Here is a 24,448-nt window from a genome sequence, read left to right on the forward strand (position 1 = left end):
TGAACTATGCATCGTACAATGATATATATTTGCAAGTACATTCAGCGACATATGGAGATACTGCCTACAAAACGTGTGAGTAGAATTAGTAGTAAAGAAGTAATAAATTTATACGTCTGGCCTGTGGCGGCAATTTTTCACTCATCTCAGTGTTTATAAAGGCGTATCTCCTGAACTGTGTATCGTAGGATGATATAATTTTGCTGGTACATTCAATGGTATATGCGAAAGGTGTCACGAATACAATTAATAGTAAAGGTGAAATAAATTAAAAGGTCGTGCTTCGTATGGCCAGCTTTACTGCATGAAGAGCCAAAATGTAGTAAGCGTTAAATTTTTTTCTTTTCATCATTTTGTGGGGGTTGTCAGTAAGAAAAAGTTTCGTAGAGGTTTTAAATTATGTATGGAATATGATGCAGGTCATTAAGTGCTCTCATTCTCAAATGTTGGGTGACTGAAGTGTGGGTATTCGCGCGTAGTGGACTACATCGATTTTCGTCCGACCCCTTTGATAATAAATGATTCTTACCCACATTTGAATTTTTTTTCAAATAGTGATGATACGTGTGCCAAGTTCGGTTGATATCGGTCGATTGGTTTATGAGGAGCTGTGGAACATATGTACACACATACATATATTCTTTTAATACACTGATGTATGGATGGACCACAGACATAAATAGTACTGTAAATAAAAGTAAAGAAAAATCAGTATGCATTCAGCACTAATAATTTTATATTTCGGCGTTTAACTTTCTGTAGTTCCGTTCTTAGGGTTAACTGCAACCTTTCTTGGCGAAGCTTCGGGTTTACTCAATTCATTTTCTGTACTCATTAGTCTGTTCATGCCACTCAAAAGATTCTGTAATTCTTCTTCATTTTCACTGAGGACAGCAATGTCAGCAGCAAATCTTATCGTTGACATCCTTTCACCCTGAATTGTAATCCAACTCTTGAACGTTTCTTTGGCTTCCGTCATTGCTTCTTCGATGTGTAGATTGAACAGTAGGGGCGAAAGACTGCATCCATGTCTTACACCCTTTTTAGTCCGAGTGTTTCGATTTTGGTCTTCCAATGTTATTTTTCCCTTTTGGTTCTTGTTCGTATTGCATATAACCATCTTTCCCTGTAAATTATCTCCATTTTTCTCATAATTTCGAACGTCTTACACCGTATTTACATTGTCGGACGCTTTTTCTAGGTAGAAAAATCCTATGAGCCTGCCTTGATTTTTCGTCAGCCTTGCTTCCATTGTTAAGCGCAAAGTCAGAATTACCTCTCTGGTGCCTTTCCCTTTCCTAAAGCCAACGTGAACGTCATCTAACAGATCCTCAATTTTCTTTTCCTTTCTTTTGTATTATTCTTTTCAGCAGCTTGTTTTCGTGGGCTATTATGCTGACTATACTGTACTTTTCGCACTTATCTGACGTCTCTATCTCGTGAATCGTGAGGATGATATTTTTCCGAAAGACTGATGGTACGTCATTGGTGTTTGGTTTCCTCCAATGACTTGAGACGTTCTGACGGAATATTATCTATCCCTTCTGCCTTAGTTTATCTCAAGTCTTCCAGAGGTGTTTTAAATTCTGACTCTCCTATCTTTTCCATATCGATCTCAATTTCTTCTTCTATCACATCATCAGACAAGTCGTCCCCCAGTGTACTCTTCCCATCTATCCGCTCCCGCCTCTACATTTGACTGTGGAATCCCATTGAACTCTTAATGTTACCGCCCTTGCTTTTAATTTCCCTGAAGGTTATTTTGACTGTTCTATAGGCGACCAGTCCATTCGACAGTAACATTTTTCGATTTCTTCACATTTTTTATACCGCAATTTTGCCTTAGCTGCCCTGTACTTTCTATTTATTTAATTCCTAAGTGATTTACATTTATGTATTCCTGAAATTCCCTGAAATTTTGGTACTTCCTTCTTCCGTCGATCAGTTGAAATACTCCTTTTGTCACTCAGTGTCTCTTCGCAGTTACCTTCCTATATTTGTCTATCCAGCATCTGTGATTGCACTTTTTAGAGATGTCTATTCCGCTTCAGCTGAACTGCCAACTGTGGTGTTCCTTATCGCATCCTTAGTAAACTAGTCATTCATCAGTACTTCAGTATCTCACTTTCTTCCACAATGTCCTTCTGACGATTCTCTTAAACTTCAGTCTTCTCTTCATCATTGCTATGATCTGATTCTATATCTGTGCCTGAATACGCCTTGCAGTCCAATACCTGATATAGGAATTTCGGTCTGACCATGATATAATCTAGCTGGAACCTTCCAGTTTCTCCAGGTTTTTTCGTGTATACCTCTTCCTATTGTGATTTTTGAACAGTGAAACCGCTATTACCATTGCAGAACTCAATTAGTCTTTCCCCTCTCTCATTCCTACTGCCAAGATCATATTCTCCCATAACCCTTTGTTCTGTTCCCTCTCCTACAACCGCGTTCCAGTCGGCCATAACTACTAGATTTAATTCCCCTTCGAGTACTGAATTACCCATCAAATATCCACATATAATTTCTCTATATCCTCATCCTCTGCTTGCGACCTCGTCACGGGTACCGTAACTATTGTTGTCGGTGTTGGTTTGCTGTCGATTCTGATGAGAATAACTCTGTCACCGAACTGTTCACAGTAACTCACTTCGTACCCTACTTTCCTGTTCATAACGAATCCTACTAGTGTTATACAATTTCCTGCAGCTGTTGATATTACCCCATATTCGTCTGACCAGGAATCCTTATCTTCTTTCCATTTCACATCTTTGACCCACTACATTTAAATTGAGACTTTGCAGTTTTCTTTTCACATTTACTAACCGCTACTTTCGAACTTCTAACATTCATGCTCTGATTCGTAGAATGTTATTCCGACGTCGGTTCTTCAGTCTTCTTCTCATGTCGCCTCCCAATTGACAGTCCCCTGCGGGAGATCAGAATGGGAGACTAGTGGGGTATCTTTTTGTCAATGCAGCGTTCTTCATGACACTTTCTCAATTGCAGGTCGTATGTCCTGTGTATACACATGTGTTTTTAATGCAGTCGTTTTCATTGCCTTCTGCACGTCTTTGGTCATGAGTCTTTCGCCTTGTAAGGGCAGTATCTCACGCCAAGAGGAAGAGAGCGCCGAGACCTCTATCCATTTATCCGCCCTTTTTGACAAGGCCTTTCGCAGAACGAGTATGGCTTCTCATGCCGGAAGTCTTCGGCTACCATCACTGATGATTTTTATTCGAAACTTAAGCAGTGTCGTCTTTAGAACCCAGGTCCCAGGACGTTTTGATTATTAGTCAAACACGCTACACTTAGACCACAAGTGAACCTCTTTAGGCTAACGAAGGTGCAGCTGTAGAGAAGGGAGACTCTGCGCCCGCATGACCTACAGGTATAGGGCTCGCGGGCAACTGCCTCCGGCGGATCGGATCCGGGCCGAGATAGGTTTCAATCTGGTCCACGGAAGAGTGGGAGGGAGGAGCGAGGCGCTTGCATTGTATCCCGTCCGGGACGAATTTTCGGATATTTCCGCGATCATCCGTGAACACAATTTTCGGAGAAATATTTAAAAAATGCTTGCTAATGGTATTAGTGGGCATTAACACACTAAATTTCAAACAACCTGATTTCCTGCCTGTGGCCAAAAATTGCGAAGTTACTAACTGCTTGACGACTGGAGTTGCCTATGTCATTGCCGTATTTTCTTTTTCTTTGCTTTCTCGTATTAACACTAACAATAATTATTATTCGTTATTCATGTATTAGAACACTGCAACCATTGAAATTGGAGGTAATTTACAAGCAACTAGCTGTAACCCGTTGCTCTTATAGGCTTTTGTTTTCTCATGATAAAATTTAAAAAAAATGTTCAAATGTCTCTGAGCACTGTGGAACTTAACATTTGAGGTCACCAGTCCCCTAGACTTAGAACTGCTTAAACCTAACTAACCTAAGGACATCACACACATCCATGCCCGAGGCAAGATTCGAACCTGCGACCGTAGCAGCAGTGCGGTACCAGACTGAAGCACCTAGAACCGCTCGTCCACAACGGCCGGTGAATTTCAAGATGCCTATCATCCCCTTTTCAGAAGTTTATATTTATGTACTTGTCATGAGTATTGTTTCTTAACTAACGATGTTGTAGAATTTTACAATGGAAGTTAAGACAGCTATTGTAAAACAGGAAAGGAAACGCGAACCTACGTTTATAGTATTTTTAGATTCGGAAAAGAGCTTGACAGTGTTGACTGGAATGCACTCTTTATGTTTCTGATGGTAGCAGAGGTAAAAAAAAAAAGGGAAGGAAAAGTTATTTATGACTTGCGTAGAAACCAGACGGCAGTTGTAAGGGTCGGAGGGCATGAAAGTGAAGCAGTGGTTGAGAAAGGAATGAGACAGCGTTGTGGCATATCCTCGATGTTATACAATCTGTACATGAGCACACTGTGATGGAAAGCAATGAGAAATTTTGAAATAGAATTAAACAGGGAATTGTGAGTGTTGTAATGTTTATGTTGAAGACCCTGTATTCACTTAACCAGAAATGCTGTTGTTCCTGCCACCTCACTTCACTAATTTTAATTACAGTTAACTACCGTTTACATATCTCTCGTCTCAAGACTAAGTGATCTAACTGTCCGGTTGTCTGTATCGAAGCACGCAAGACGCACCATTACAGTGAGGACAGTGGTTCGTTGTTAGAGTATAGTGTTTCATTAAGGTGAAAAACATTGCAAAATTCTAAACGTATTAATATTGTCAAATTTACGGAAGATGCGCGCGCCCGCGCCCGCGCGCGCGCGCGTGTGTGTGTGTGTATGTGCGCGACCTTTCTTCAGCTTATAAAGAACAGATGTAAACTGATAGCTCGAATAAACATAACGTCTGAATAAATGGCCAAAAATTACTTCGTTGTTGTTGGATGTCTACTATAATGATAAGGGATTTACGGGTCTGGGTCTTTTAACGTAGTCGTGACAGTATTCGACCAGTTTGGAAGTGATATCATGGAAATAGTGGACTAGAAAAATTAAAACTGAAACTAGAATCATTTTGTTTGCACATTTATAAAAAAAACCCACTGGAGTATGGGGTAGTGCTGAGGATGTTAAGTGAACAGGAATATTAATGTTGTGCACTTGTGAAAGAGGAAAGTGACCATTGTAGATAGTAACGAGAAAACTGGCATTCTCTAGGAACGTTGTGCAAGTGAAAAATGTAACTGGTAATATACAAATCGTTACAAAAAGGCTTAGCGCAGAATTTCAAAACCTCTGGTAGATTATGAAGGTGTGAATCATATGTCTTCCAGTTTTTAATCTAGAGTTTTTATTAATATTTTACCTTCAGCCGTTTGTGCTCACAGTACCGTTTGCTACTCACATCATCGCATTCGCCCAACCAATTCTGCTGTTTGAACAATTTCTTGTGCTGTTCGGGCGAAGTTTAAAATACGCTTCGCTTCCTACTTGTTTTTGGTTCCCTCCCGACTAAACGAGAAAACGATTTCTGCTAACGCACTTTTTGTACTGGAAGTTCACGCAGTTTGGGATTCTAAAGGTTGAAATCCGAGCTACGGCATCAGGATTAGCGGAAGTAACGAGCGGTGCGATAATTAGCCGACGTTCTGCGAACGCCCACACACAGCTACAGTCGAGCGTAGGAGGCTCCTCAGAGTAACTGAAAAATAAACGTAAAGTGCAGAAGTGCCGACTGAACGGCAACCATTAAAATCCTGTTTGCCTCAGGGTCGAATAAGCGATGTTGCGCTGTTTTGAAACCATTCAGGAATCAACGAACAGGGACGTCATGAAGTCCTGCTCCATGATTAGCAGAACATAATCTGAGAATGTAAGTCAGAAAAGCGTTCGCTACACTTCGTAGTATGAAGTATCATTACAGCGAATCAACTTTTGAGATATGCCTGTGTGTTGTTTACGGTAATAATATTTTTAATAATGTTATCATTCTAACAAAGTAGGGGTTATCTTCCATAATTATGTAAGTACTAGGAAACGTTTGCAATGTCAGACGCGGATAAATGCAAGATAATGCATATAACAAATGGACAGTACAGTATCTGATTACAGGATCAGTGGTGAACATTTGAAGCATGTCACTTCGTATAAGAATCTGCCGGTAGCACTAAGAAACGATATGACATGGGACAATTAAACAAAATCAGTGTTAGAGAAGGCAAATGGAAGACAAATTTGTTGGAAGCGTTCTAACGAAATGCAATGTGCTACAAAACAAAATCACATCCACGACAGTAGTGCGACCAGGGCTAGAGTATTGTTCTAATGTTTGAGTCCTTAGTAAGTAGGCATGACATCACACATCTGTTGGATATAATTAAAGTACGTGGTGACATGAATAATACATTTTCAACAGAAGCTAGACTTACGCTTGTAAGTATATGTGAAGTTACTTAATACCTTAGTTTGAAGCGCTTAATCCGAAACAACGGTTATCCATCCACCACGAAATAAGATGTTAGTAATGTATTAATCATAATAATGATAGTCTTCTTGAGAATTAGTTCTGAATGAATTGACTTAAATGGAACGATAGTAGACGGACTTCTAGTAGAATGCTTTAGCACAAATCTTTGCGAGATCATATGTTGGTATTGACTGTATTATGTGACTACTGGTGTTGTAATTTTCAGTCCTAAAACTGATTTGTAGCCATGGAATGTGTCCTGTCAACTGATCCCTAATTTTAGTCAAATTGTGCCACAGATCTCTTCTTTCTCCATATAAGACCAGTACCACATCATTACTTGTTCTGTCTGGCTATAAAATCTTCAGCATTCTTCTGTAGCACCACATTTCAAAAAATTTTAGTCTCTGCTTGTCTGAACTGTTTATCATCCAAGTTTCACTTTCTTACAGCGTTACAATCCAAATAAATGCCTTCTGGAAAGAATTTCTAACATTTAAATTTATATTCAGAGCAGTTTTTTTTTCTTGGGATCTTTTTGTTGCTACTGCCAGACTGAGTTTTATACCCTGTCTACTTCCGCTATTATCAGTTGTTTTGCAACGTAAATAGTAAAACTCATTACTGCAATTACTGTTTCATTTACTAATCTAATTCACTCATCATCACTTGATTTCGTTGTACTACATTCCGTTACCCTTCTTATAATCTTGTTGTCATTCATCTTTTAATATCTTTTCAAGATCCTATCCATTCCGCTCAACTGCTGTACCAAGTCCTTTGCTGTCTGTGACAGAATTGCAGTGTTATTAGCACAGCTGAAAGTTTTTGTTTCCTCTCCATAAAACTCAATTGTCATTCTAAATTTGTCTTTTGTTTCCTTTAAAGCTTGGTTTCGTAGAGATTGAATAACATAGAGCATACGCAACAATTCTGTTGCTTCTGCTTCCTTATCATGTCCTACGACTCTAATAACTGCAATTTGGTTTCTGTATTTTATCCCTGCTACCTTCAGAATCCCGAAGACTGTATTCCCGTTACAATTGCCAAAAGCTTTCTCTAAATCTTTAAATGCTGTAAATGCATGCGCACCTTTCTTTAATTTATCTTCTTGTATCAGTATTGCCTTCGCTTTCTTACATTTCTCTTGAACCCAAAGTAATATGCCTCATGATCAGCTTCTTTCAATTTTTCCATTCTTCTGTAAATTATTCGTATCGGTGTTTTACAAGTATGACTTATGCACTGATGGTTCTTTAATATTCTCAGTTGTCAGCACCTGCCGTCTTTGGTGTTGGAATTATTACATATTACTCCTATATATGTAAATTAATACGAAAACAGCTTGTGTCTCGTTTCCACGAGTGTCATAAATCTAAAATGAGACTTCGTCCTTGATACTAGTTGTAATTAAATGGAAAGAGTAATACAGTGTAACTCTGGATGAGTTATTTGCTGAAATAATGTCAGCTGAGGATGCGCAACATAGTTTCCTCTGAAAGAAATAGAGAAGAGTATGACTTATCTAATGACTTTCTGCTTAGTCATGGTGATATTCATAGTTTCATTATTTTTATGATTTTCATTACGATGGCATGTGGGAACCAGTCTTGTACATTGTGACATTTTACTTTATGTCCTTACATGTGTTCCTCTGACCTTATGGTAGGTATTGCTAACATGCAGCTTAATTAAAACAAAATAATAGGAGAAATTGTGATCTATATGAAATTCTGTGCGTAAGATTGCAGGATGCCGATAATACATTAGGTACACACATCATAAATATGGTTCTTCATGTATTACCCACGAGCCTAGCGAATGCAATAAAACAGTAGAAAACTGTATTATTTGCGCGATAATTAATCGGTAATGAGTTTTCTCAAAATTCATTGTGCTCCCCTGCTTTTCTTTAATCTTGAAGAGTGCCGGATTTGTTCATTTGTTGAATTTCGTGTGTGGTCATGAGAGTCGAGTCTACGAGACCGGAGAAAAAAGTCGTATGAGCTGAAACGACGAATGGAAGACCAAAGGTCGTGATATCACATTTGAGCTATTGCAGCGCAGAATGAGCAATTTTAAGAGCAAGGCGTATGGAAGGACACATAGAACTGGGTGCTACATAATACTCGTAGTTTCGTCATCACAACCACCACCACCACTACCACCACCACCACGACCATCATCATAATGTGTCTTGGTCTCAGTAAGGCTGTTAGACTAAAATTAAAGTACCATGAAATGTATTCGCAAATCGCAAATACGGTACCATCATAGCTACGCAGTTTACTGGAAACAATTATGGCGGACCCGTACTTGAACCCGGCTTCTCGCTTTACGGCAGCAGTAGCCTTAAGAGATTCGGTTATCCGAGCGCAATTCATACACACCCAGACTTCCATAGGTCCCGTGTCACACAATTATGTGATTCCTGCACAGGAAGAGACTCATTTTTTAGTATTCTCGTCAGACTGCCTTGGCTTTGGCATGAAATATGTTAGTGCAGTGTCTGTGTTTGACACTGTCTGTAAATTTTGATGCAATGTTCCATCGGTCATTTGTCGACCCATGAAAAGCGTTCGGCAATCTGAAATGGCTCAAAATGTTCGAAATTGTGAGAAATAACGGGATAAGGTGTAGGGAAAGACGAGTAACATATGAATTTTAAAGAACCAAGAGGAAACAATAATACTGGAAGAGCAACAACAAAGTGCTCGCATTAAAATGGGGTGCTCTCGTTCGGTCTTACAGTTCAATGTATACACCGAAGAAGGAATGACGGAAACGAAAGATAGGTTTAAGAGTAGGTTTGAAATTGAGGATGAAAGGTTATCAATGGCAAGATTCACCGTTAACATTCCTTACCTTAGTGAAGGCGAAGAAGAATTGCAAGACTTGTCGAAATGCACGTACAATCTTCTTGAGTTCAGAATATGTATTGAGAGTACACCGAAGACAAATGAAAGTAATGAGAAGTAGCCGAAATGAGAATAACAAGAACTTATCGTCAAAATTAGTGATCACAAAGTAGACGAAATTAAGGAATTCAGCTGCCTTGGAAGCAGAATAACCTATGCTTCATTGGTTCACGGGCGTCGCGTCGGATAATGTTGTAGAAGCTGCATAATACTTCAGTGAGACAGCTGCACGTCAGCATCAGGTACTTACTGACGTGTTACTGCAGTGGCTCGCTAATACATACCCTGACTCGCTAGAAAAGTGCAGGCGCCCAGGGGTGATGCTGTAACGTCATCGTAGACGAATCGTAGAGCACGGCGACATCCAGCGCCCCCTGCCGGAGAAACGGGCCATGGTCTTCGCATGCGCGGTTACAAACCGCGGTCCAATGCGCGCGCGGGCACAGTGTTGGCGCCCAGTTTAAGTGTGCGGACTCCGATTCTCCGTCTGTGTTGACTCGGATTCGTTCGTCTACGGCTGACAATGCCTTAGTAGCAGCAATGCCGGTTCCCCATGCCTTGCGGAGTTGAAATTCCGTGCCTCCATAAATCAGGTCGTTACTTATAGGTATTTCGAGTGCGCCTTTAATGATCGAGTCTCAGTATGTGAAAGCGGACGAAAGGATCTTTGTCTCTCCGTCACTCATGGTGTGTCACGTTCAAGATAGAGTTCAGCCACAGCAGACTTTTCTGGTTGACCCAATCTATGTTCAACGCATCTGTCCTCAACTGCGCGACACGTCTGGCAAATGTATGATTTTCCGCGATTGTACGGGGTTTTATACATCCCTGGTCTCCTTAGAGCAGGTTGTCTTTAACGGAACCTAGCATAGTTTGCTACTGCGCTGGAGGACGGAAGACACATTTTATTTGATGTTTCTTGAATAGCCTGCGAATCTTAAAGAGGGTTGGGTTTATTGGGGGAAGAGACCAAACAGCGAGGTCATCGTTCTCATCGGATTAGGGAAGAAAGTCGGCCGTGCCCTTTCAAAGGAACTATCCCGGCATTTGCCTGGAGCGATTTAGGGAAATCACGGGGAACTTAAATCAGGATAGCCGGACGCGGGATTGAACCGTCGTCCTCCCGAATACGAGTCCAGTATACTAACCACTGCGCCATCTCGCTCGGTCCAGTCGTAAAGGATATGCCACCAACATAGGGTAGAAAAACAATCCCAGAGGTGTTCTCCATTTCTCCTGGCTGTTCTTGAGCTTTAGTGCGTGCAAGTTGAAATGCATTACGGATCTGTTTATCAGAGTACCGATTTTGTACAAGCACAGACCGAGGATGGGTAAGCTCTGCTGATAAGCTCCCTGCATCTGAGATAATTTTAGCCCTATGAACGAGAGTCTGTAATAGCGACTGCGTTGAAATGGGTGATGGCAGCTCGTACCTCGTAGGTATAGGTCAGTGTGAGTCGGTTTACAAAACACACTGTGAGCCAAGGAACCATATTCTTTTCTGCGGACCAAGACATCTAAGAACGGGAGGTCTCCATTTTTCTCCACTGCCATGTTGAAGCAGATGTTCGGGTGAAGGGAGTTAAGGTGTTCCAAAAATACAGGAAGCGTTGCTGCTCCATGTGGCCAAACTACAAAGGTGACGTTCACATACCTCCAGGAACATTTAGGTTTCAACACTGCTGACTGAAGAGATTTTCTCTCGAAGTTATTACGCCGGGGAAGTCTCAAACAGCCTGGCTAGAAGACGTCTGATAAAACCAAACACAGACCTTAATTTGCGGAAGAAATTTCCGAGAATGTATATTTCGACGACAGTATTGTACGGTGGTGAATTACGCACTGTTGGAAAACCTTAGCAGAAGAGAATTGAAGTGTTTAAGACTTGGTGCTACAGAAGACTGTTGAAAATTACGTGGACTGATGAGGTAAGGGATAAGGAGATTTTCCACACAAGTGCTGAAGAAATGAACGTATGGATAACTCTGCCAAGGAGTAGGGACAACATGATAGGACGTGTATTAACACATATGGGAATAATTACATGGCAACAGAGGGAGGTATAGAGGGTAAGAACTGTAGCGGAAGACAGAGACTGGAATATATCGAAGAAATAATAGATGACGCACTGTGTAAGTGTACTATGAAATGAGGAGGTTAGTACAACAAAGGAATTCGTAGCAGGCCGCATCAAACAAGGCGGAAGAGTGCAGTCACCCTTATAAAATGTCAAATCAAAAGAACTTCATTCGTCTCAATTTCCAGTTTTATTTTATTTTGCTACAGGTTTCAGCACTACGCTACGGCATCTTCAGGCCCCCTGACCGACATGCAGAAAGAGTCTCACCTTATGTACAAAAGAAATAGAGGCCAGCATACAGACTCTGGTATCCGTAGAATTCTTTTTGATAACGCGATTCCTCCGATCTTCTCTCCCACACTGTTAGACTGTTGGATAAACATTTGTCTGAGAGTCGAAGGGATCGCGTTGTCAAAAGGAAGTCTACGGATACCAGTGACTGTACGCTGGCCACCATTTCGATTGTAGTGGTATTCTTGACACAAGGGAGTCAGGGGCATATCGCTGAAACGTGGCACAAACAAAATAAAATGGCTCTGAGCACTATGGGACTTAACATCTGAGGTCATCAGTCCCCTATAACTTAGAACTACTTAAACCTAACTAACCTAAGGACATCACACACATCCATGCCCGAGGCAGGATTCGAAACAAAATAAAATTGGACATTTAGACGACTGAAGGTCTTTTGATTTGACATTTTGTGTTAAACAGCCGGGGTCCCACAACCATCCGGCATAAAAGTCCATCTTTATGGATGGACTTGCGGAGACACCCTCGTTTTGACGACAGAAGACATGCCAGAGGATTGTTGAGCTCCTTTCAATGCCACACCGGTGTTGCATTTCGTATCTTTGGTGATGCAATGCTTCGGTACCTGATACCCGCGAGCATGGTGTCCACGTCCCTGGGGTCTCGCAGGTAGTTGGGCTGGACGCGCGGCGGCAGCGCGGGGTCGGCGCCCCGCAGCAGCACGCGCCCCCTGCTGAAGGGCCGCAGCGGCGTCGGCGCCACCACCAGGGCGTCCCCCCTGTCCAGCAGCTCCTCCAGGCCCGACAGCGCCTCCTCCGACCAGCCCAGCTCGCGCTGTCGCTGCAGGATCCACTGCCGGTGCCGCGACTCCAGCCTGCAAACACGAACGCACGCGCTCACTTTACCACCAACTGAAACCTGCTACCAGTCCCTTTGTAAGGCACACTAACAAGATGACAACAGTTTGCAAGAAAACTGAAAACTGTAGTCTTTTTGTAGCAGTTCATACCAGTCGTGGCACCTGGCATGGAGGGGGTGGGGGTCTACTGTCCAGCCTGAGAAACTCGGACTGTTAAGTACCAGAGACGATCAAGCGTCGTGCCTCACCCACTCCCTCAAACTCCTTCCCTCCTCCCCCCTCCCTCCCCTACAACTTAGAGACGAGAGAGGTAAGGAGATTTTGAATGAATAGAGAAACCGTGGGAAGAAATAATGTATCCTAAATTGCGAAGTGCACGGTCCAGTCACATCAATGTGATCACCAGTCAAAGGCCTGATTAGCCAACTTTTGCAGTGCGGACATACAGGAAGAGAGTCAATGAAGTTCTGGAACGTACTGTCAGGAATGTGGAGTCATGCCGACTCCAGTGCCGTAGTCAGCTGCGCTAGGTTTCTTGGCTGACGATCCATAGAGAGAACAGATCGAGACTCTCTTTCAGATTCTGCACTGCGTTTAAATCTGGGGAGTTTGGTGGCCAGGGAAGTTCGGTCAGCTCATCCCGGTGCTCTCCGAGCTACGTGCGTAGACGGCGAGTGGTGTGACACGCTGCGTTGTCCTGCAGATAGATGCCACGATGCCGAGGAAAAAACAGATTGCGTGTGGAGGAGGAAATGGTCCCCAGGGATAATTGTGTGGATTCGCTGTGCCTTCCACAATGACGAGATCACCCAGGGAATGCCATGAAAACATTCCCCAGCTCCATCTTCCGGCCTAGACCCTTCCAACGATTGTTACAGGGCCGTACACGTCAAAGGCCATTTGTCCGATGGAACATAAATCATGATTCGTGTAAAAAAGCCCCCCCCCCTGGCCACCCAGTGGACGTCTAGTTGAGGAGAGGGCTTTATAAATGAGCTATAAATCGATGACTTCAGAAGGTCGCACTACAACATAAAATCACTACAGCTATTTATTTGCATTTTGTAACAGGATATCATCTGCAGGATTAGTGTACTGGCATGCCACCAACTTTCCATACGCCAAACCAAATGGGTCTTCAATTCAGATGGTTAGAAACCCATAACAAAAAGCCATACGCACAATCGGGCATCTGTAAAATTAAGTGTGAGGACTGTGACCGCCAATACTTAGGTGACACACCATGGAGATGTGCTTTCAGGTTTAAATAACATCGGGATCTAAGCAATCCAAAATCTGCTTTAAACAGCTAACTTAAGGCCCGTAAACATTCAGTAACTGATATTAATAAAAATCTAACCATCCTCCACCATTATCGTAAAGGACGTATCGTTGACATCCTCCAATAAACTGAAATATTGAACAGTCTGAACCAGAAGCCTGAGTTTGCGTTAGTTGAATAAACTATGCTTAAACGCAAGTTTATTCTAAACTAGCGAACCCGGAAATGCTTTGGCGTTGTTAATATGCATAGAAATTGTATATATGTCGTAATATCCATCTCCTCCTCCCTCTTTGACCATCTCCTTCTCCCCCTCTCTTTGTCCATCTTCTCTTTCTTCTCTCTCTCACTGTCCATTGCCTCCTCCCACCCAGTCACACGCCATTTGCTCATTTACCCTCTCTGTGGCCATCTCCTCCTTCCTCCCCTCTGTGTACGTTTTCTCCCCCTCCCTCTTTCTGTTCATCTTCTCATACCCCCTCTCTCTCTGTCCTTGACCCTTGTTTATTGTTATTGCAAATGGCTCTGAGCACTATACGACTTAACTTCTGAGGTCATCAAGCGCCTAGAACTTAGAACTAATTAAACCTAACTAACCTAAGGACATCACATACATCCATGCCTGAGGCAGGATTCGAACCTGCGACCGTAGCGGTCGCTCGGCTCCAGACTGTAGCGCCTAGAACCGCACGGCCACTGCGGCCGGCTTGTTATTGCAAACGAAACTTCGATTCGAAAATAAAGTCAATTGAAATGGAAGGGTAGATCGTTTGGGATCATTAATATAAGGGGTACTCCTCCAGATGCTAGATCTATGAAGATAGTAGTTTCAATGAAAGTATTTCTCATAGTTTTAATTTGTGAATAGAGAAGATTGCAAAGTTTCGGATGATTCGGATTCCATGGCATTTTTCTATTCAAGTTGATAAACCATAAATACAACATTCCTCTCAATACTGAATGCAACGAAGAAAACAAAACAGCACACTACTGTATATAGAATTTTAGTTTGAAATTATTTGTAAGGAGAAATAATATATGTAGGAGAAACAATCTGTGTAATGGTTCAAATGCCCTTGTATATAAGTTAATTCTTCTGTTGGAAGGAAAACAAAACCTGTATTTTTACACAAAGTATGTTTTCCTCGCAGTCGGTTTTAACAGACAATCTGACAATTTGTTGCATAAAAGCATTTATTGGTTAGTAAAGTATCATCAGCAGCACGTAAAAATTTGAAATAAGTTGGTCAATAACTTTTTCTTTTGTTAACAAAGCTTTCCATTTATGTGTTAGATACACTATTTGATCAAAAGTATCCGGAGAGCCCCAAAAACATACGTTTTTCATATTAGGTGCATTGCGATGCCACCTAATGCCAGGTACTCCATATCAGCGACCTCAGTAGTCAATAGACATCTTCAGAGAGCAGAATGAGGCGTCACTTGTGTCATACGTCTGTGCACGAGATTTCCACAATCCTAAACATCCCTAGGTCCACTGTTTCCGATGTAATAGTGAAGTGGAAACGTGAAGGGTCACGTACAGGACGAGAGCGTACAGGCCGACCTTTGAAGAGGGTCGTGATGTGTAATAGGAAGACATCGTATCCAGACCATCACACAGGAATTCCAAACTGCATCAGGATCCACTACAAGTACTATGACAGTTAGGCGGGAGGTGAAAAAACTTGGATTTCATGGTCGAGCGGCTGCTCATAAACCACATATCACACCGGTAAGCGCCGAACAACGTCTCACTTGGTGTAAAGAGTGTGAACATCGGACGATTGAACAATGGAAAAACGTTGTGTGGAGTGACGAATCACGGTACACAAAGTGGCGATCCGGTGGCAGGGTGTGGGTATGGCGGATGCCCGGTGAACGTCATCAGCCAGCGTGTGTAGTGTGAACAGTAAAATTCGGAGGCAGTGGTGTTATGGTGTGGTCGTGTTTTCCGTGTTGTTTTGCGTGGCACTATCACAGCACAGGCCTACATTGATATTTTAAGCACCTTATTGCTTCCCACTGTTGAAGAACATTTCGGGGATGGCGATTGCATCTTTCAACACGATCGAGCACCTGTTCATAACGCACGGCCTGTGGCGGAGTGGTTACACGACAATAACATCCCTGTAATGGACTAGCCTGCACAGAGTCCTAACCTAAATCCTATAGAACACCTTTGGGATGTTTTGGAACGCCTACTTCATGCCAGGCCTCACCGACCGACATCGATACTTCTCTTCAGTGCAGCACTTCGTGAAGAATGGGCTGCCATTCCCCAAGAAACCTTCCAGCACCTGATTGAATGTGTGCCTGCGAGAATGGAAGCTGTCATCAAGACTAATGGTGGGCCAACACCATACTGAATTCCACTATTACCGATGGAGGGCGCCACGAACTTGTAAGTAATTTTTAGCCAGGTGTCCGGATACTTTTGATCACATAGTGTATGTATTTGTCAAAGAATGGAATGGAATATAACAATACACTCCTGGAAATTGAAATAAGAACACCGTGAATTCATTGTCCCAGGAAGGGGAAACTTTATTGACACATTCCTGGGGTCAGATACATCACATGATCACACTGACAAACCACAGGCACATAGACACAGGCAACAGAGCATGCACAATGTCGGCACTAGTACAGTGTATATCCACCTTTCGCAGCAATGCAGGCTGCTATTCTCCCATGGAGACGATCGTAGAGATGCTGGATGTAGTCCTGTGGAACGGCTTGCCATGCCATTTCCACCTGGCGCCTCAGTTGGACCAGCGTTCGTGCTGGACGTGCAGACCGCGTGAGACGACGCTTCATCCAGTCCCAAACATGCTCAATGGGGGACAGATCCGGAGATCTTGCTGGCCAGGGTAGTTGACTTACACCTTCTAGAGCACGTTGGGTGGCACGGGATACATGCGGACGTGCATTGTCCTGTTGGAACAGCAAGTTCCCTTGCCGGTCTAGGAATGGTAGAACGATGGGTTCGATGACGGTTTGGATGTACCGTGCACTATTCAGTGTCCCCTCGACGATCACCAGTGGTGTACGGCCAGTGTAGGAGATCGCTCCCCACACCATGATGCCGGGTGTTGGCCCTGTGTGCCTCGGTCGTATGCAGTCCTGATTGTGGCGCTCACCTGCACGGCGCCAAACACGCATACGACCATCATTGGCACCAAGGCAGAAGCGACTCTCATCGCTGAAGACGACACGTCTCCATTCGTCCCTCCATTCACGCCTGTCGCGACACCACTGGAGGCGGGCTGCACGATGTTGGGGCGTGAGCGGAAGACGGCCTAACGATGTGCGGGACCGTAGCCCAGCATCATGGAGACGGTTGCGAATGGTCCTCGCCGATACCCCAAGCGCAACAGTGTCCCTAATTTGCTGGGAAGTGGCGGTGCGGTCCCCTACGGCACTGCGTAGGATCCTACGGTCTTGGCGTGCATCCGTGCGACGCTGCGGTCCAGTCCCAGGTCGACGGGCACGTGCACCTTCCGCCGACCACTGGCGACAACATCGATGTACTGTGGAGACCTCACGCCCCACGTATTGAGCAATTCGGCGGTACGTCCACGCGGCCTTCCGCATGCCCACTATACGCCCTCGCTCAAAGTCCGTCAACTGCACATACGGTTCACGTCCACGCTGTCGCGGCATGCTACCAGTGTTAAAGACTGCGATGGAGCTCCGTATGCCACGGCAAACTGGCTGACACTGACGGCGGCGGTGCACAAATGCTGCGCAGCTAGCGCCATTCGACGGCCAACACCGCGGTTCCTGGTGTGTCCGCTGTGCCGTGCGTGTGATCATTGCTTGTACAGCCCTCTCGCAGTGTCCGGAGCAAGTATGGGTGGGTCTGACACACCGGTGTCAATGTGTTCTTTTTTCCATTTCCAGGAGTGTATTATGAAAAGGATAACTGCTATTCACCATATAGCGAATATGCTGAGTCGCAGATAGGCGCAACAAAAAGACTTCAGAAAGTGAGCTGCTGCCTAACAACGTCTTCATAGAACACACACACACACACACACACACACACACACACACACACAAACACACACACACACACACAGGTAAACGGCTCTGCCTACTAAAGCCAGGCTGCAAACCACAGCACATCATGGGAGAGGGAACCATGTGGTGGGGTTAAGGGTGAGGCTGGGTCACTGAGAGGCAGGAATAGCAGCGGAGGGGTGGGAGACGGTAAAGTGCTGCTTGTGGGGGCATACAGGGAGTAGGAGAGAGAGGTATGTAGCTAGGTGCAGTCAGGATATCAGACATAGGGTGGGTGAGAGGGAAGGATGCATAAAAAGAGAGAAGTAAAAAAGACTGACATTGCATTGGTGGAGTAGAGGGCAGTGTGGTGCTGGAATGGGAACAGGGAAGCGGTGAAATGGGTAAAGACAATGACTAATGAAGGTTGGTGGGTTATGAGAATATAGGATGTATTGCAGGGAGAGATCCTCCAGCGCAATTGACAAAAGCTGGTGTTGGTGGGAAGGATCCAGATGGCAGAGGCTGTGAAGCAGTCATTGAGATGAAGAACATTGTGTTCGATTGCATGGTCAGCGACAGGGTGGTCCAGCTGTTTCTAGACAACAGTTTGTCAGCCATTCATGTGGATAAACAGCTTTTTGGTTGTCACGCCCATGTAGAACGCAGCATGGTGGTTGCAGCTTAGCTTGTAGATCACATGGCTGGTTTCACAGGTAGACCTGCCATTGATGGGATAGGTGATGTTTGTGACTGGTGGTGCTGGGAGGAAATGTGGGACAGGTCTTGCATCTAGGTCTGTTATGGGCATATGTGTCATGAGGCCAGGGGTTGGGAGCTAGACTTGTGTAGAGATGGACGAGAATATTGTATAGGTTCGGTGGGCGGCGGAATATCAATGTGGGAGGGGTGGAGGGAACCATGAGCAGAATATTCCTCATTTCAGGGCACGACTAGAGCTAGTAGAAACCACCATTCTCTGCCATGGTTTCGACTACCTCTCATCGTGCCCTGAAACGGGGAAGGCATATTAAATTCTAGGTTGACACGTCTCGTTGGTTTATCTGGACGACGAAAGCAAGGCTGCTGAAGTTTTTCAAATGCGCATCAGAGACTGCTGGCCGACACTGGCGTGGTGTCCTATCTGATGCACAGCCTGTTTCAGCGAAACTACTGTGCCAGTTAGCAACAGCTTGTCTTTGAGATGGTGGCTTGCGATATTTAGTCCTGAATTGTCTCTGAACTGTAGCGGATTTGTTTCCATGAAACCGTAAACAACACAGCTATACGACTCCACGATGTCTCTTGGAATAACTCATTCGCGCATGCCACCAAGCGGGAACGTCAGGAACTAATTGTGCTAGGCGGGAATAAAACTTGAAGATATACTGCATTCAATGCTGTGTCAAACGTGGCTGTTAGTTATTTCTCTTCTCTTCTATTTTGTATCGAGCTTGTAAATCACACTTACGTACGGACCAGTCCGCCACTGTTTTTGCACCTTTTCGGCTGTCTAATTCGGTTCTCCACCTCACTGACTCCTATGACAGTCGCTTCCACCACCGCGGTCAGCTGGCTCTCTGTCCGTTGCACTGGGCACTTCCGAGTGTTGCTGTCGAGGTGAGCGCCGCGGTTGCTGGTCCAACAATCGACTGCAGTTACTTATTCATTTTTTAACTATCGAGTTCCTTTCTGTACAGATCCCTCCCTCTATGTCAATGTTTTTGTTCCAGTCCCATGCGTCTCATGACTGACTGATCGTACCGCCACATATTTATCTCTCGATAATTATGTATGTACACCACTTTTCACGTCTTTACCTTTCATTCTGGTTTGTCAACCCCACAGCGTTTGTGTGCTAGTAGCTCCTCCTCTTGTACGGAACTGGTGGCAGCTGTCGTGCAATAAATAATTACTGGCGACTGAAGCAGATTTTTTATTCTGTTAATTGTGCTTCGTGCAGTTCGACGGCGGCTCTATTTTGGGAACAGCTTGGAGACTATCAATTGCTATTTTTTCGTGTTTTCGTTTTAAGCTTACTATAGTTTAAGAGTTTTTCCCACCAGATGCGTTTCCCTTTTATTTATAAACCATCTTCCGTGGTCATTATAACTTTCTACAGTTTTCTATTTATAGATTAAAACAGTTTTCCTTTATAAACTTGGTGTACAATGTCCGCATTTGGATGCAATGCCACACATATCTCTGCAGTGAGTTACGAATTCTTTCCAACACCACCTGATCATCTCGTAAATCTGGTCAGGACGTACAAACCGCTGACCTAATTCTTCAGTCGTATCAAAGGGAGTGCTGCACACTTCAATTCCAAGAAAGAAAATTCCAGAGGACTGAAACGAGGTAATGCATGCCATCCATGCCATCCATGCCGGGAGACCTCATCTGGAGTTGTCCAGCTGCCTAGCGCAGGTCTTTTTATTGACGCTATTTCAGAGACTTACGCTTCGATTATGATGAAATGAAGATGAGGACAAAACAATATCCAGTCCTTGAGAGGATAAAATCTCTGACCAGGCCGGGAATCGAACCCGGCACCCCGGTATCTCCACACACAAACACACACACACACACACACACACACACACACACACACACACACACACACACATACACAAAGCATTTAAGGTAACTATTGCAACATAATAATAATAACAATAATAATAATAAAAATTGTTACATAAATTATTATTTCATTTGTTCTTTACGCTTCGTTGTTTCTAGTATGTCGTCTTTGCTAATTTCAGTGAAGTGTATACAAAGTGTATGTGATACAAACACGACAGTAAGAGAACCTGTGATCACTGAGGCTACATAATTTATTTTTCCGTTCGTCTTTGCAACCACAAGTCTCCATAAAAATTGGAGGCATATACTAAACTAGTGTTTTATTTTTGTCTTCTACTAGACTGGGCCATAGGTTACCCCACTGTCATTTACACAGCACGTTTATTTATTTACGTAAGTCCACGAGAAGATGGAAGTTCACCCTCTGAAAATCGTATTGAAAATAAAATTAGATCGCATTCAGTAAGTAATGCACATACTTTTTTCTTGACCAATTTGGTTGAAAAATGCGGAGTCTGTTATGGGACATAGTGGAATATTCCCGCTTCATCCCCAATAGATCAGTTTAGATTAGATTCAGTTTTCGTTCCACAGACCCAAAAATGGGATGATCCTCGTGGGTGTGGAACATGTCAGAAAGTATGACATAAAAACATAAAACATTTCAATATAATACTTACTACCCTGATCATTTGTCAGGAGATGGTCGAAAATAAGCTGATACAGTGCAGTACACTGGGACAGCTAATATTTGGAGAATTAACACACTGTCAGAGTGAAACACTGTTATCCACTATTAATAAATTTATCATACGCAAAATACCTAATCTTGACTGTTGTGACCAAGTGCTGTCAGAACTGAAATCTAACAGATATTTTTACTTAAGCTGACTTAACAGGCCCTGTTAAGATATTCATCTATGGAGTAGAAGAAGTTGCCCATCAAAAAGTCTTTCAAACTCTGTTTAAACCGTGCTTTATCTGAAACCAAGATTTTAATTGTTGCTGGCAATTTATTAAAAATATGTGTTCCTGAATATTCGATCCCTTTTGGACCAAGGTAAGTGATTTTAAGCCTTTATGTAGATTCTTCTTATTCCTGGTATTGATACTGTATACTGAACTTTTGGTTGGAAATAGAGATGTATTGCTTCTTGCAACAAATTTCATTAAGAAAATATACTGAGAAGCAGTGGCTAGAATACAAAGTTCCTCGAACTGGTTTCTACAAGATGTTCTTGAATTTACACCACAAATGATTCTTATCACACGTTTTTGCACCCTAAAACTTTTTGCTCGGTTTGATGAGTTGCCCCAAAATATGATCCCATACGACGTAATAGAATGAAAATAAGCAAAGTATGCAAGTTTTTTTATATTTATATCTCCTACATCTGACATATTCCCACGGCAATTACAGACTTGTTTAGGTGCTTAAGCAATTCTGTGGTATTCTCTTCCCAACTGAATTTATTATCGAGTTGTAATCCCAGAAATTTAACACAGCCAACCTATATGTCTTCATACGTTATACTCATGCTGGAAGGAAATCTCTTACAGGTTCTGAACTGCATATAGTGGGTCTTCTCAAAGTTTAATGACAAAGAATTAGCTTTAAACCACTTATTAATGTCAGTGAAAATTTGATTAGCAGCTATTTATAAATCTGTACTTGACTTGCTACTTATTGCAATATTTGTATCATCTGCAAACAAAACAACTTGGCATCTGGCAATATAGTAGATGAGAGATCATTAATATACACAAGAAAAAGCAATGAACCCAAAATGGAACCTTGCGGAACACCACATGTACTTAATTCCCAGTCAGATGAAGACTGACTGCTTACTGCACAGGTAATTCCGACAGGTGGCGGCGCTGTACGTAGCTTTAAAAATGACAGTAACGAAGCGTTCCAAGCGGATAGCTATAACTGATTTCGTATGGCGGAAAACCAGAGCACCGTAGATATTCATAGGCGTTTGCAGAATGTCTACGGAGACCTGGCAAAAGCACGGTGAGTCGTTGGGCGAGGGTACGGTCATCACTACAACAAGGTCGCTCATACCTGTTCGATGTCCCGCGCGCAGGTTGGCAGCACCTCAAGAAACTGAAGAGAACAGCATGTCCTTTGCTACAACTAACTTCTGCTTCTCCATGACAACACAAGGTCTGATACAAGTCTCTACTCCCAAGAGGAGCTAACAAAACTTCAGTGGACCATTCTTCCTCATCCACTCTACAGCTAGGATCTCGCGCTTTCCGACTACCATTTGTTTGGCCCTACGAAGGATACACTCCGCGGGAAGAGGTGCTTGGATGATGGGAAAGTTATTGATGTATCAGGACGTTGGCTCCGACATCGACCAGCAGAGTGGTGCCATGCGGGAATACAGGACTTCTCAGTTAGGTGCGTCTGAATTCAATTGAGGTTATGTTGAAAAATAGAGTTTTGTAGCCAAAAGAGTTGGGAATAATATGGTGTATTGCCATCCTCAGTAAAACCAAGCTGCTTTCATAAAAATAAAATGTATTTTGTTACTTATTCAACGCCTGTCGTAAAATGACTGGAAACAGTAAATGTTTGGTTTCAAACGCTATTATTAACTGTCATGGTTAAGCCTAACGTAAAACGTTCGCAATTTAATTCTGTTATAACTTATTAAATGAATTTCATTATATACTGGGAAAAATGAGATGAGCGTCTGTGCCTATGGCGACACATTCATTTATCGCCAGTCTCTCGGCAAGCGTAAAGTTCCAAGAGACTGGAAAAAATCGCAGGTTACTCCTGTATGCAAGAAGAGCAAATGAACGGACTCGCAAAATTATAGACCAATATCCTGAAAATCGGTTTGCTGCAGACCTCTTGAGCATCTTTTAAGTTAGAATGTACACTGCGAGAAAAACGACGTTGATTGTGATGCGATAACAGAATATGCCGCCTGCGAGATGGCAGGCGTACTGATACTGGAATAATGGTTTCAAAGTCTTTCGCCAACAGATAGCGTGGTGGTATAGCTATCAGAGCGCCATCTGTATCTACCCTTCAACAGGGTATGCCGCCGCGCGGGGTAGCCGTCTTATCACGGTTGGCGCGGCTGGATCCCCTTCTCGGAGGTGCGAGTGCTCCCTCGGGCATGGGTGTGTGTGTTGTCCTTAGCGTGAGTTAGATTAAGTAGTGTGTAGGCTTAGGGGCCGATGACAGCAGTTTGTTCCCATGAGACCTTACCACAGATTTCCAATAGGGAATGCTCACAGCCAGAAGGCTCACTGTGGTGCAAACGTATGAGGCAATGAGGCGACAGTGCCACGGAGGCGAACTCGTGCTTCGTACAGCCTACTGAGCGGCTTTGAAGAGTGTCAAATTGTGGCCTTCCGAGTGGCGGGGTGGTCCTTTCGGAGAACTGCCACACAAGTTGGACGTGCTTCGCCAGTTGTGCAACGATCCTGGTACCAATCACCACGTGAATATTCTCATACCTGTAAACGATTTTCTGGACATCCGCGCAACGCAGACGTCCGCCAGGATCGTCGTATTCTACATCTACATCTATACTCCGCGAGCCACCTTACGGTGTGTGGCGGAGGGTACTTATTGTACCACTATCTGATCCCCCCTTCCCTGTTCCATTCACGAATTGTGCGTGGGAAGAATGACTGCTTGTAAGTCTCCGTATTTGCTCTAATTTCTCGGATCTTTTCGTTGTGATCATTACGCGAGATATATGTGGGCGGTAGTAATATGTTGCCCATCTCTTCCCGGAATGTGCTCTCTCGTAATTTCGATAATAAACCTCTCCGTATTGCGTAACGCCTTTCTTGAAGTGTCCGCCACTGGAGCTTGTTCAGCATCTCCGTAACGCTCTCGCGCTGACTAAATGTCCCCATGACGAATCGCGCTGCTTTTCGCTGGATCATGTCTATCTCTTCTATTAATACAACCTGGTAAGGGTCCCATACTGATGAGCAATACTCAAGAATCGGACGAACAAGCGTTTTGTAAGCTACTTCTTTCGTCG

General features: G+C 43.5%; 1 protein-coding gene across 1 annotated transcript in view; it reads right to left on the reverse strand.

Moving 5' to 3' along the window:
• Positions 1 to 24,448, reverse strand: part of LOC126095495 (glucose dehydrogenase [FAD, quinone]-like) — a 183,273-nt gene that overhangs the window by 15,837 nt on the left and 142,988 nt on the right. Inside the window, exon 6 of the mRNA XM_049910284.1 lies at positions 12,323 to 12,571. Within this exon, the coding sequence (XP_049766241.1) occupies positions 12,323 to 12,571 (249 nt within the window). The remainder of the gene's footprint in view (positions 1 to 12,322; positions 12,572 to 24,448) is intronic.

This window comes from Schistocerca cancellata, chromosome 8 (assembly GCF_023864275.1).
Source record: "Schistocerca cancellata isolate TAMUIC-IGC-003103 chromosome 8, iqSchCanc2.1, whole genome shotgun sequence".
NCBI classification, from domain to species: domain Eukaryota; kingdom Metazoa; phylum Arthropoda; class Insecta; order Orthoptera; family Acrididae; genus Schistocerca; species Schistocerca cancellata.